The sequence below is a fragment of the Nannobrachium achirus genome, assembly GCF_963921795.1.
Source record: "Nannobrachium achirus genome assembly, chromosome: 9".
NCBI lineage: Eukaryota > Metazoa > Chordata > Actinopteri > Myctophiformes > Myctophidae > Nannobrachium > Nannobrachium achirus.
Genome location: NC_137818.1, coordinates 31,535,369 through 31,550,063, shown reverse-complemented (window position 1 = coordinate 31,550,063; position 14,695 = coordinate 31,535,369). Strand labels below are relative to the sequence as shown.

Below are 14,695 nucleotides of genomic sequence, written 5' to 3'. Positions count from 1 at the left end.
GGCTGTTTGAAAATAGCTTTGTACTTTTACTTTATTCTTCTTATTTTTTTTTATAGGTTTTGTACTTTTACTTTTGGTACTTTAAGTACATTTTATAATGGCAATACTTTTACTTAAGTACATTTTAAATGACAGACTTCTACTTAATGAATATGCCTACTTCTACATTGCAAAATTGATACTTTTACTTAGGCTAAGTAAAGAATGTGAGTACTTTTTCCATCACTGCATATTTGTTGCATGGGAGAAGTTTTACATTATTCATTATCCTCTTCCATCATTTTTCTTTCTGTCTTTAACAATTTAGGAATATTCTGTAAATTATATGTATTGGTGTGCTATGCCGATTTCGTATATCCTACTTTTTATAAGTAAAATGTGGACAATCTTACAAAGTTATGCTATAATTTGTGCTTTATGATAAACAGTGTTGGATGCAACAGAACGGCAGGGGCGGTAGTCTTCTTCAGACCAACCAGGCATGCGCACCTTTGGTTACTATGGTTACAAAGTCACCAAACACAAAAAGATGTCACTGCATTGTTGCATCCATTTTTCTACTGGGCCTTAAACTGCCTTTTGATGCATTGACGTAAAAGGGATATCGGCAGCGGTAAGTATTAATCAAAACTTCTACTAGTAGTCAAAGTAGTGGAATGCCCTTCCTCAAGCCCTAAAGGAGAGCAAATCCCTAGCCTCCTTCAAAATTGGTATGAAAAGTCACCTTCAGACAGCTGCTACCCGTGACTTGTAAATAGATTAAGCCCCCATGCTCCCCCCCTCCCCCTTTTTTTTCTTTTTTCTACCTTTGTATTTGATGTTATGCTTTTGAAACTGATATTATCCTAGATAAAGTAGGCCTACTATGTTCTATCCGTCTGTCTTTCAATGTTATATGAGATACTATCTCAGAGATAGCCTACTTAAAGTGTGGTTCCTGTGGAAATAAGCCTCGGCTTTCTAGGATCTCCTTTTAGTTGACCTTGTACCAGTGATTTGTACTGTCATGAAACGGTACTTTTTTCTATTGCAAACTTCTAATAAATTCTTCAATCAATCAAAAACATGACCAAACTAAATAACTATGTATGTAGCCTATCAGCAATTGTGCCCACTGCCCATAAACTGATTAAAGCTATTTGGCTATTTATGACTTTGAATAGTTATGTTAATATTGTGAGATTATGTCGCGATGACTTTCCTTTCCTTTTAATACTTTAGGCTCATTCTAACAGTGAACATGTATAAAGTGGATCTACCAGTGAACCACACCACAGAGGATGCTGTTGAGCGCCGGCGCGCCGCAGAACTTGCACGCAAGGCTCGGATCTTCAATACACGGAGCCGTGTGTTGGGCGTGGATCTCAGCGCTCTGGATCAGCAGGTGGAAGAGAAGAAACTACGTCAAAAAGCGGAAAGACAGCGAGGGGATGCTTTTGGTAACACTAACGTCAGGGGACATAAAATCAGGATGAATCATTGAATTGAATTTATAATTCACCACTGCATTTTACATGTTGTTTTACTTTTCCAAATGCTGCAGATGAGTTGAGAAGGAGACAGGAGGAGGCGCTGTTGCAGCAAGAGAGAGATGAGGAGGAGAGGCGAGCAGAGCTGAACAGAGAGCTCATTCAGTATCGCACCATTCATCAGAGTGTGGAGGACTCCCGTGATGCTGATCTCATATGTGGCCTGAAGGGGGCGTTCAGACCCAGCATTCCAGAGGCAGAGCTGGGACCTGCCAGCATGCAGGTCTTTCAGGTGGGCCTCAGCCGCCTCATGTGATCAGTGGCGTCAGTTCAGAAAAAGGTAAGGTATGGCAACATGACTGGTGTCTTGCACGCGCGCCTTGACAGTGACACCAGTCATGTTGCCATGCCATACCTTAGCAACAGGCATGATACATTTATTTGAAGTACATTCTATTTTTTTCCCCAAAAAAATGTCTATGGTTATTGGGCTGGATATGGCAGTCTGGAACAGTTCTTCAAGTGCGGCTAAACTTGGTATAATATAGCCTAGTAAACGAGCCACAATTAACAATAATGAAATGCACCTGTGCAGCTGACCTGCGGAACCTGCGAATATAGGCTACTATTCTGTCAAGATGGGGAGAATAAAAGTGTGGAGAATATAATTATAATACGTTGTTACATTTTGCGTTTGTAGTTATTTTAATGTAATTTAACAACATAACCAGCACAGATAGACAAAGAGACATCCATGGATTTATATTTTAAAGTAACTTGTATTCTCCCCCCTGGACCCAGGGTATGGCAGCTGCACACCCCTGCCATACCCAATTGACGCCCCTGCATGTGATGATGGGTGCAATGTACATATCAATCAGAGTAGCTGTGGAACAGGAACTTCACCCACTGTCCATCAGTGAAGGCTGATGGACGATGGATGATTATTCAGTCCTACCGGCTTTATGCCTTTGTTTATTTTATTTAAAGGGTGAGGACATTGGAGAGAAAGAGAGGAAGAGAATGCAGATGGAGAACACAGAAAGAGAGCTGCGTAGGCAGAAGGAAGTCGATGAGAGAAGGCGTGTGGAGGACAAACACAAAGGTGAAGGCACATGTGCAGACAAGCAAGCACTCACTACACACACGCATGGACGGCACGCATGCACGTGTGTACACACACACACAGACACACACACTGTACACAACGAGTGATCGCTGATGGTCTGACATACAGTATAGCCCCTTTAAATCATATACATGCTTCATGCACACATGCACAAACAATCACACACTCCTACTCGCATGCCCTTATCCCGAGGTGACGTTGATGGATGCTCATCTTAAAGAGCCGTTATGTGTGTGAGAGTATGTTGTTGTAGGGTGTTTTCTACGGGTGATGGATGTGGGCGTGCAAAGTAAGCAGAAGATGACTTCCAGTGTGTGTGTGTGTGTGTGTGTGTGTGTGTGTGTGTGTGTGTGCGTGTGTGTATGTGGGTGTGTGTGTGTGTGTGTGTGTGTGTTTCAGAGGTGCTTCTAGGAAAAGAGATGGTACATCAGGATCTGAGGATGGTTCATCTGGATGCTCTGGAGGCGGAGTGTAATAAAGCTGCTCGCATCGCACTCAACAACTACAATCATGCTCTGGTATTATCATTATGCACACACACACACACACACACACACACACACACACACACACACACACACACACACACACGCGCGCGCGCGCGCGCACCACCTGCCAAGAATCCTCAAGGCAATAACCCAGTGAGGTGTTGAATTGTGGGGATTTTTGGAATGTAGATAACTAATTGAACATGCTAAACGATGCGTACATAGTCACTGGGGGGAGGGGCATGGAAAACTGCTTGAACATATGCATGGGCCCAGTCTGTGTTCTAAAAGCCATCCATTTAGCTATTCCCTCACATGCCTGGATGCACTCTTGTTGAAATCTCCGGTGGGAGGCGTCATTATAAATCCTTAAGGTCACGTTATTCTTTCATGTCAATTACGTGGTTCCGCTAATAACCACTCACATGCATGATGCACAAGAAAACACGACTGACTGAGTGGAGAGCTGGTGTCTCAGGAGGACATTCAACACATGGCAGAACTAACCACAGATCAGAGCTCAGTTTACCCAACCGTATTCCAAATTCCTGATCATCAAGGGAAATGATCAGCGCAACTGACCATGGATCAGTGGTCAGGCCTAAATCTATTGCCGCTCTCACCACCAGGCTGCAGAACGAGCAGAGAAGCTGAGAGAGCGGCGCACGAGAGAGGAAGGGGAGGGTCTGGCAGAGATGTGGCACATGGTGACGTCAGACATGCTGACCGAGTGTGCAGAGGCGGCAGAGAGGGAGTCGGGCGGCCCGGGGCGGCCCAGGGTTCTGACAGACAGGTGGAGAGGAATGAGCGGCGAGCAGCTGAGAGACATCCTCACGGAAAGAGAAGAACAACGTCTTGAGAGGCGGGTAAGTCACACTCAAGCACACAATAGGACAAGGACAATGGCAGGTTTCTATAAGCTGCCTATTCAATGTCAAACCACATTGGGTTTTCCAGGATATTTATACATTTCAACACAAGGTAGTTTAAAAAAAGAGATTATTCCAGAAAAGTGTGAAGCTCAGCACAGCACAAAGTACACACATTTCCTTTTGCCATTTCAGAGCATATCCTTTCAGTTCATCAAATGTTTCTTTCTTTTGTTGTATTTCATTTTTTAGAAGCAGCTCGAGGATGAGAAGCTTCTTGACGCTGCGTGGGACTTCCAGCGAATGAAGCTGACCAGAGAGGCAGAGGAGGAGGAGACGAGAACAGAAGAACTCCAGAGGGAGACGAGGACACAGCTGGACCATTACAACAAGCAGCTGGCTAAAGAACAGCAGACATAGTAGGGAAAGCACACGCATGCATACTCATACAGTACATGCTTGTGTATACTCATACAAACATGCATATAGCCTATAAAAAATAAATGCTTTATAGAGTATTCAGTATGGTATAGCAAACTTTATGTATGAGCACTGAATTCAGAATAAGCATACATACTTTATATATACAGTATATAAGTTATGTATAATTTATTAATATTTTTTATCTTCCCCAGTCAAGAGTTCCTGAACAAGAAACTCTACACCAACAAACCCACTGCAAACTTCTTCAATCAGTTCAATACCAGCTCTCGCTGAGCAGATCAGCACCTTGCATTGCCCACTGGCACTCACACAACTATGCACAAAGTAAATAAATGAAGTCTATTGATTGTTTCACTCAGTATTTATTCCCATCTGGCATCCATACAAAAAGGGTATTCAATTCCTCCAGAGTATTTTTAGGTTGCACATAGCATCGATGTTTGTAAGCGATACGGGGTGATACTGATGACAGAAAGGGACTCCTATTTTGGTACAGATTGTTCCAGTTACTTTATTTCGGATCATATATTCAGTTACAGTAGTTGACTCATTATGCAGATACAATAATATTGGCCCCATATGCAGTACAAGTCCACTCAGAATCTGTCCAACAAAACCCCAACCCCACCCCACCCCACTCTGGTCTTTCTCAATGGCACACACTTCCCTGGGCCTGGTGTCCTAATGGGGTACCCCACACACCCCACACAGAGGCACATCATCCTCTGGCAGTGACATACTGTATATATATATAACCCTCCGCCCCCACCTCCCCCGTCTCCATCAATCTTCCCCTCCCACCTCGGCATCACTATTAGAAATCCATCTGCTCTCATGTACTGAAGTAGCTGTTGCTGTGGTTCTCTATAAATTATGCAACATTTGACTTTTTGATGGATTTTCTCTTTTTTTTTCTTCTTTTTTTACATTTTAACTGTATTTTAAAAAAGGAGGAAACACAACGTAGGTGGAAACAAAGGCCAGTGGCCTCAGCTTTCCCCTCAATGCACGAAAAGCAAAGAGCGAGTGGCAGTAGAGTGAGTATCTGCGCGCGTACACTCAATCCTTCATTCAAGGTTAACAATTGCTCTGACACTGACAAAACACAGATGTTTAGCAGCAGATAGTCAAGATAGAATATTGGCATATTTCATGTCGTTTATCATTACTGTATGAAAATAGACTTCTAACTTCTTTTTTTTGTCCTGAGTGTGTCTGTACAACCAACATCAGGGACTCCACTCAAAGTACAGTTCCTTCAGTGCCACTAGCCCATAAACACAATTACTCTATTCACAATCTCTAGGATTATCAATACAGTAGGTGGCATTTTGGTCTAGTGGCAGACTATTGTTTGAGTAGGGAGTGCAGAGACAGCAACATTGCATACGTATAGCTACTCCCTGTGGTAAGCACAAACTGGCTCACTGCATCCCCATCTCGAATAAATGCACCAGACAAATACTCCACAGATACTCACTGCACTGCAAAGGTTTACTAGATGGTTACAGACATGAATGCGATCTAAGCTCTCTTTCCAATGTTTCTACTATACTATACAAAAGGACAATAGGAGTTAATGCACTTTTTTTAAGTAGGTTTTGCAAACGTCTAAGGAAAGATGGGAATTTTCATTTTTTTCATTTTTTAAAATATTTTTAAACTAGGAACTAGCTTTATTTAAAACAGCCAAATCTCACTTTAATTATTTGTCAAATAAGGAAAGTGTGATTAGCGTCAATACAAGGAAGGGAAAGGCTATTTAAACCTTTCAAAATGAACGTAATACAAAGTTAAAACCTGCACATTTTTCACATTTTCTTTTTATCATACAAACTGGTTCAGTTAATCAAAACAATCGTTAAGGGCTATATTTACATTCAATGAAATGCTGAAAGCTCTCACTCCAGGATCTGTCAATATCCACACCAAAACCTGTCTTCATCTCTTCAGTATATCTCCAGAATTAATTTTTCCTTGAATAATTCCAAAGGGGTTTTTGGCATGTCAATAATACTTCTAACCAGCTTTAACGAAATAATACATTCTGTGTTTGATGTAAATATCAACTGCTCGCCTTCAGTGAACAATGACTGCTGTCACATCTTGCATTGATGAGGGCCTGAAAATAATATGTTGAGTGTACGTCACCCTCAGTTCACCACAGAAACACTGCTCCATTTTGTGACGGGTGAGATGGACAGATATGGGAAGATTGTTCATTAGAGACATTTGTTTAATACACTGTAGAAAGAGACACTGACAAATACAGAAAGCTACACAAAAGGTCTCTACACAAAAGAATTACAGTTTCATACCAATAATGACATTACACTTCTGGTGAAAAGGCGACAGAGTAATGACATCAGTCTGTTGCTCTATGCAGACCCAGCAGGCACGGGAACTTATAAGGAGCAGGTACAGTACATAATCCATAATACTGTCTTATGGCTAATAGATAAATGTAGATGCAGTTATATACACCACGTGCTATTCAGCATTTTCACAGCAAATTCCTTTGATGCATCCAATGTTATTTATAATAAGAAACCTGGCTTCAGTTAGTTGTTGTGACATCTTGATCCATATGAAACGTGTCGGTAAACCTATAGAGGGCATGAAGTACTGAATTTCATATGGGATGTAAAAAATTATATGATAAAGGTTGAAAACATAAATAAACACTGACATAACCAAAAATATGATTTGTATTAAAAAACGTTACGTAGAAAACAAAAAATGGCATTGGCAATTACTGTCTTGAGACATCGAATGGCTTTAGACATAGAAAATACAAAATAATATAAAATGCATGATCATGAATATTTAAGATTTTACCACATCAGCTTGTGCCTCTCTGTTTCCCTCATTAGACTCTCCTACTGCCCCCCTCCACCAACACGCCTCTCCGCAGGACCACAAGATCCTTCTGATATGTCGATCTCTATGGCATTCTAGCTTTCGTTTTTATAGTTGTGTGTATCATAACATCTCTCCCCATCCAATGTCACCATGATAAGGGATAGAGAGAAAGAGAAAAGAGGCAGATAGATGAAAGCCATAATCAGGATATGCTGTAAACTACGAAGAGTAGAGGAGGGGTGGGGTCTAAGGACATCATACGGTCAGGGAAACGTGTCTCTATTTATTGTCTTTCGTCAGTCAGACTTGTGTCTCATCGTCCACTACTCTGGACACTCCTTTGGTCAGAAAATAGTCGGGGGGTCAATCAGATGGTTGCCAGGGGCATCTGAATAGTCAATGTATCGATCGCTTGTTAGTAGTCAAACTATGGATCACAAAGTCAGCAGGGAGCAGGAGCGTATGGGCACGTATGTGTTGACATGTTTTGGTCTGACAGTTCCCCGGGGACGTTGGTGTGTGGGGTTAATCCAGGATGGCCACCGAGTTGGGCAGGCCATTGTTGGTGGGAGGAGGAGGGACGGTGCTGGGGTTGAGGGGGGAGCTGTCCGGTAAACCCTGCAGTTGGGCGGCCTCACTGGGACGGCTGTACTGGCTGTCCAGGGACACGTCTATGTTCAGCTCGGTGGTGATGGCACTGCTGCCAAGGAACTCAAGGGTGTCCTCGCTGCACAGCTTGCTCCCATCACACAGGGACGCCTGGCTGGCCGTGTTCTTCTCCTCGTTGTCACTGCAAAGGGACAACAGAGGAAGAGGAGGAGGAGAAAGAGCAAGTAGGCGCAGGGAGAATAAAACAACAAAGGTCAAAAGAGCCTGTTAATAGGCTACAGATGGCTGCAAGGAAATGTAAGTGTCATTCAATGATTTATAGCGAGTGTTTTCTCAAACGACTGAATATACTGCATACAATCTGGGAAATTGAAAACAAATAAAGGATGGTAAATGAGCTTTTTCTAAACACAAGACAAATGCATATTAACTTAACACAAGGCAGTAGCAGGGGAAGCATGCACCAGTAAGCACATCCCAGCATACCTTTCTAGTGATCTGTTAAGCAGGGCGAGGCATTGGTCAGAAGAGGGAAAAGTGTAAGGAACACAAAGGGTTAGAAAAAAAAAACAATGTCAAGGGAATCAGGGTTGATTTAGGAAGTTAAATGATCAATACATATAATGCTCTAGAAATCATATGCTGATGTTGATAAGTGATTTTCAATATTCTTTTATTTCACAGACCCCCAGTGCATTGCACCAAGTAATGCATCTGATATGGTTTTCATCTCTGGGACCCCAATCTACAATGTCAAATATTCAGTCTTTATTTAAGTCTAAGAATGTACAACTGGAACCAAATGGCTTTGTAAGGGTCTATTCTCTATTTGGTTCCTAAAACCATTAGTCTCGTGTAGCCAGTTCATTAGATACCGCCGCATATCTGGTGACATCTAAATTCAGTGAATGGGCAAACTGTGTGGAAATAATTGCAGTATCACAGAACCAATGCAAAGACTTTAGAGCGATCTTTCATTGAATTTAGATTTCTCCAGACCTATCAGTAGGCTGAGATCTCTGATCATCCAGCCTATGTGAGACTACCTAACTATCAATCATTTAGGACCCTCTGGAACCCCCTCAAATACCCCTGGGGGTTACCGGACCCCACATTAAAAGCCAGATGTCTAGAAGACCGGACTGGACAAACCTGTACTCTCCAAAGGTCTCATCCTTCATAGGCCGTGCTTCTGAATCCATTGGACCCTCTTCTTTATCTTTGACTGAAAGGGAGAATTGGATTGGATTTCATTATCAGTCCTGGCTGTAATCGCCAAGATCATCTCGGATTTGCTCTCTGAGCCACTTCTGGGAAGTTGATAATGACAGTCTGTCGATATATGGTACATGATAGCACGATGGCAGCAGTGACTGAGTGAGTGAATAACCATTGGACAATGCATCAGTAACATATATGGTGGTAGACAAAGGATTTAGTGGCTCTCTGTAAAAAGACAGTATATTTTATGTGGCTCACATATTGTATGTGTTTGAAGTTTGTGTTAAGATCCAGGCTGATTTGTAAAATAATTTAATTATGCTGAGGTACATCTTTGTAAACATGTGATTTATAATAGCTTTGTTGAAATATTGAAATTATGGATTCAACAGGATTTGCCATGTCCTCTTTTCTTTTCTGCTTGCTTTTTCTATCCTTACTTCATCAATAGCACCTTAAACATATGTAAAAGACATATTCCCACAGAAAGCCAGGGCAAGTATTTGGAGTGTGCCTCTAGTCTATAGGGACCACCTTGCCATTAAGCAGAGAGCATACAGTATCCTTTTTAATTCCACTTATTTCCATTAAAAGCCTAATTGCTTGCTGTAGCTTATTCTTCTGATGGCTCAGATCCTGTTCCCATTTAGAAGTCATTTTCAACAATAGACAGTTATAGCCATAGAATCTCTAGACAATTCACCATCCTCAGCATCGCTTCTATTCATTTCCTGGCAGGGAACTGTCTGAGTGAATAATCTGTCAGCAAGAACATTTGAGTTGAAACAACTCATCAGTGAGAGATCCCTTAGGTAACTTCTTGCATATGTGCTGCACATGTCATTTGCCTCACATCTTTTAACTGCGTTCCCTGGTGACCAATATAGAAATAAGAAATAAGAATAAAAAAGTAAAGTGTCCTTGAGCAAGACACGTAAGTGCTCCCCCATGAGCTCTCATCATAATCTGAGCAGCCATCACCTGGGTGAAGCTGAAAACGGAATTTCCCCCACAAAACTAATAAGGTCATTTAAAAATAAACTATGTGCAAGTAGCCCCAGGCCCTGCATAACATTAAAGGGAGATTACATTGGAAGCACAATTCCAACCAGTCTAAACACAACAATCCATTAAAACCAGTTCAAAGGAATTTTGCAATCTGACCCCACAGGCCACAAGTTGGAACCCTCAGAAACAATTGCAATATGTGCAATGTTTCCATTTCTTCTGCCAAAAGCACCAACAATAAGGCCAATAACTATAACATTAGGTGACAGACAAGGAACTTCTGTCTGTCTGTCTGTCTGTCTGTCTGTCTGTCTGTCTGTCTGTCTGTCTGTCTGTCTGTCTCTCATCCTTGTTATAAAGGGTGCGCCTCTATAACTTTAAATAGGACTACTAGGTCATTACAGTAGTAACACCAAAAACCTTCAAGAGAAATAAGCAATGTAACATAGAACTAGACTGTGTGGCTATGACTGACATGACATGTGAAATACAAGTACAAACCAGTAGACAGACAAATGAGTTGTAACACCATATAAATCAATATGGCGATCAGCATGAGAAGCAGCACTCAATAACTCAAACATACAGTATAAATCCAATGTAGCCTACATTTCTTAGTTTGCCATTTTTCTGGTGTAATAAATTCAAAAAACATAAATATTTATTCTGGACACTCATCAATGGGAGAAAATACATTTAGAGTGGCCAAAATATATCTCAAATATATTTTTGAAGATACGTTTCCAGGGCCAAATATATAGTGGCTTATTGCAGTAGTTAATGGCCACAATGACCAAAGGCCTTTGATACATACTGGACTATGGTTGGCTGTTGAGAACAACGTTGTATTCCCACCGCAGGTGGGCAAGACTTACCTGAATACTTTCCACCTTTGCTTCTCTTGATAAAGCAGAGGATGAGCAATATCAGCAGTAGCAGCACGATGGCGCTCACAAGCCCAATGAACCAGCCCTCTGTGGCAAAGCTTGTGCTCTCCATTACTCCTTCAGACAGGGAGAATGGGAGATCGAGGGCAGAATGAAGAAAGAGAAAAAGTGAGAACATTGAAAACGGAGGCATGGGAGAGGAGACGGGATGAAAGCACAGGAGGGGATGGAGGGGATGAAAGAGAGGATGAAAGGAAGAGAAAGGAGATTAAAAAGAGAGCAAAAGAAAGGGAGAGAGAGCGCAGGGTGTCTGTAAACCACAGAGACATTCTGTCAGAGACTGTAGACGTTACAGGAGGGAACCAGGGGAATACGGTGCGATGCCCCAAACAAACCCGCACTAATAGATCATTTCATACGGCTCGCCAAGCCCTCTTTTCATCTGGGTCTTTGAAAGCACTTCACAGGCATCGCAGGCCACCGTGAGCCACTTTGTAGGATCCAAGGCTTTATGTTAGACGCCCAGAGGAGAGGGAGAGGAAAGGGGTGAACTGGAGCATGGGGTCCCTACCTGTCCCACTGGTGGTGATGTCAGTCTCCCAGAACTTGCTGCTGCTGTGGGTGAAGCTTAGGTGGTAATTGGAGCCCGGAGTGAGGCCCTTCAGCTCGTAGAATGACTGAGAGGAGTTCACAGTCACACTCTCTGACTTCTTCCATTTATCATTACCTGCATGAAGGAGAACAGTTAGTCTTTCTTCGTGGTCCAGTGCCACGATGTATCTGTCCACAACATGTATGGTTTACAACAGGCAGGGTGAATGAAATGACGCTTTTTCCTTTCTCCTTGCTCACAACTATTTCTGAAAGATTTTGAAAAATATGATCTATAGGCCAAAATAGGGACACCAAGGTTTTATAAATATGTATCCAATGATTAAATATTAACAAGAGCTTAATTGTGACTAAAAAGAATAACAACATTGGTGGTTTCTGCCCAACAGTGATAACATGCACATCTTGGGCTCCTTATATACCGTTCTTCTTGAGGTAGTGGATCTGGAAGACAAGGTTCCTGTGCCTCTCGTTGGTCACCCAGCTGAAATTGACAGACTTTTCTCCAATAGATACGCCGAAGTTGTCAGGGGGAGCTGAAATGGGTTTCAGACACTCAGACTCACATTCTAGTACTCACATGAAAACATTTTCATTATTTTCATACACTATGATTAGAGATGCAAGATATCGAAATTTTGGCGATACCGATATATTACATTATTATATATTATATTTATATTGAGCTCAATGCAGTTTTTAGTTTTTGTTTCAATTTTCAAAGCCATTAACGGTCACATTATTATTGCGTCAATATCAGTGAAATATCGATCAATATCTGTCAATATCTGTGAAATATCTGTCAATATTGGTAAATATTTGTAGAAACAATGGGTCAATATCGGTGAAAAATAGTGGAAGTATTTTGATATCAGTTCGATACCAATATTGCATTTTTAATGGAATATCGTCCGATATCAATATGCTACAGCAGGGCTACTCAGGGGCCACTCAGAAAAATACAAAAAGTTCAAGGACCGCAAGCTAAAAATGGCGGTCCTATTTTGGACGTTTAGACAATGATTTTGTAACACACTACACGAGTAGTCTAAAAATTAAGGAAACACACAGAAAACAGCCACATTTCCATCTATAAGAATATTGTCATTGAATGATTAAGATTAACAATGAAGTTTCTTCTTTTAGAACAAACAAATTAGCAAAAGTCAAAAATAGTTTCCTAATGGTTTTGGAGAGAAAAACTGAAAAAATGACAACAGAAATGATTTGTCCACACTGAAAATAGACAAAATATATTTAATTGGTATGACCATGACGGGCCGCATAGACATACCGCAGGGGCCCCCCAGGACACAAGTTGAATAGCGCTGTGCTACAGATAATATCGTGCATCACTAACAATGATTTAAATAAACACGCGAGCCCTGCAGTGCAGTTGTACCTCCTTCCAGAACGGTGGCGCCCTCTCTCATAATGGGCTCCCCGCCCCCAGCGTCAGTATGCCCGCTCAGGTAGAAGCGGTAGCGGCTGTGTGGGTCCAGGCCTGTCAGGGTCTGGTGTGTGGTCTCTGGGTCACCGATGTTCACCTCCTGCATGGTGTTGTCATCGCTGTCCACGACTGATCCAGCACAAAATCACAGAACACATCACTCAATCACTGCCTGCTCTCTAACACAACCTTCTGGGTGTGTGACATGCAACTGACTGATAATGACCATTAGCCAGCTCTGGTATTGACTTTCTTCAGTGCTATCGATCATGTGGAGAATGCATTGTCTTATGCCCTCTACTGACATCTACTTTCTATTGTCCTGTATAATGCATGGAAAGAAGCACTTAACAAACAGCAAGATTGATGCATGCTTGAACACAGGCCTGTGTTATGTAAATGTATTTGTAATTGATGGAAGGCGTTCAGGTGCAAATGGTACCCATGAATTGCAGCAGATATCCTTTGAGGATTCCATTGGGTTCGGCAGGTGGAGACCAGCGGACAGTTATCTCTTGCTCTGATGGGCTGTCCAGGACCAGGGACATGGGAGGACCAGGAGCTGCAGTGGCAACAAGACAGTCAAGGCTTGATTACAGTGCACATGGATTAAAGCAAAATAAGATCTCACGACTGAAAGAATTATATATTTGGCCACGGACCCCCATCTCAAAATATTTAGTTCCAGGGACCCCCCAGAAGCAAAATTTTAGTTACAAATGTTTGCATAAAAAATACATATATTCATAATACACACATTTTCACAACGTTTCAAAAATAGCAGATCTACAAGCTCACAGTGCGGCACTCGGTGCCGTGCTGTGAGCTTGTATATCTGCTATTTTTCAAGAAGTATAAGATAATTAAGGCCCCTCCACCTTGGGCCCTAGTAACTCAGTCCCACTCCCCCCCCCCCCCCCCCTTGTGACCCCTGACCACCACCACCAAAATAACCCTAACTCTTTTCCATTTCGCACCTCCCTCCTCAGTGTGGAAGGTCAGTGGCTCGCAGTGTGGTCCCTCTCCCTTGCTGTTGTATACTGTGACAGACAGACGGTAGTGGGAGTACGGCTTAAGACCACTGATCACCCGCTTCTCCTCGCTGGGCCCCGTCTCAATCACCGCGGTGGATTCTGGCTCCCTGGACCTTCGACCTCGGTGATGGCCCCTGGAACCAAACCTGGTCAAGTGGATCTGGAACAGACACACAGGCAGTGGCGTCAGTTCAGCAAAAGCTAGGGTATGGCAAAGATGGGCAAGAAGCATTACATTTTGTATAACACGGTTCTATTGTGAATATAGCAGATCTACATGCTCACAACGCCTCGCGCTGTGAGGCGTTGTGAGCATGTAGATCGGCTATTTTCACAATGTCTGAAGAAAAAAAAAATATTTTTGTCAGCTTTTTACACAGGTTTCTACGGTTTCTTGGGTTGAATATGGCAGCCTGGAACGGTTGTTCAAGTGCAGCTAAACTTGGCATGTTAGTAAACGTGCCAAAATTAACAATAATGCATTGCACCTGTGCAGCTGACCTGCGGAACCTGGGAATATACCATTTTGTCAAGATGGGGAGAATACAAGTGTGGAAAATATAATTATAATACCTTGTTAAAGACAAGTGACCATTTTGTAAAATCTTGCATT

At 42.2% G+C, this 14,695-nt stretch overlaps 2 protein-coding genes across 2 annotated transcripts in view; one reads left to right on the top strand and one right to left on the bottom strand.

The window, feature by feature from the left end:
• Nucleotides 1-1,240: 1,240 nt before the first annotated feature.
• Nucleotides 1,241-4,672, top strand: ribc1 (RIB43A domain with coiled-coils 1; the record flags this gene model as incomplete). Its single annotated transcript, XM_080732685.1, has 7 exons — nt 1,241-1,439; nt 1,544-1,761; nt 2,460-2,574; nt 2,998-3,116; nt 3,716-3,952; nt 4,208-4,374; nt 4,591-4,672. 7 exons carry the CDS (start codon nt 1,241-1,243, stop codon nt 4,670-4,672), a joined length of 1,137 nt encoding a protein of 378 aa, XP_080588811.1.
• A 2,132-nt stretch (nt 4,673-6,804) lies between these two features.
• The window catches only part of l1cama (L1 cell adhesion molecule, paralog a), a gene marked incomplete at its 5' end in the record, with an annotated part of 33,895 nt that continues 26,004 nt past the window's right edge, over nt 6,805-14,695 (bottom strand). Inside the window, 8 exons of the mRNA XM_080732684.1 lie at nt 6,805-8,051; nt 9,023-9,095; nt 10,975-11,103; nt 11,558-11,713; nt 12,021-12,134; nt 13,001-13,177; nt 13,491-13,610; nt 14,026-14,242. Of these exons, the coding sequence (XP_080588810.1) occupies nt 7,787-8,051; nt 9,023-9,095; nt 10,975-11,103; nt 11,558-11,713; nt 12,021-12,134; nt 13,001-13,177; nt 13,491-13,610; nt 14,026-14,242 (1,251 nt within the window). The 3' untranslated portion in view covers nt 6,805-7,786. The remainder of the gene's footprint in view (nt 8,052-9,022; nt 9,096-10,974; nt 11,104-11,557; nt 11,714-12,020; nt 12,135-13,000; nt 13,178-13,490; nt 13,611-14,025; nt 14,243-14,695) is intronic.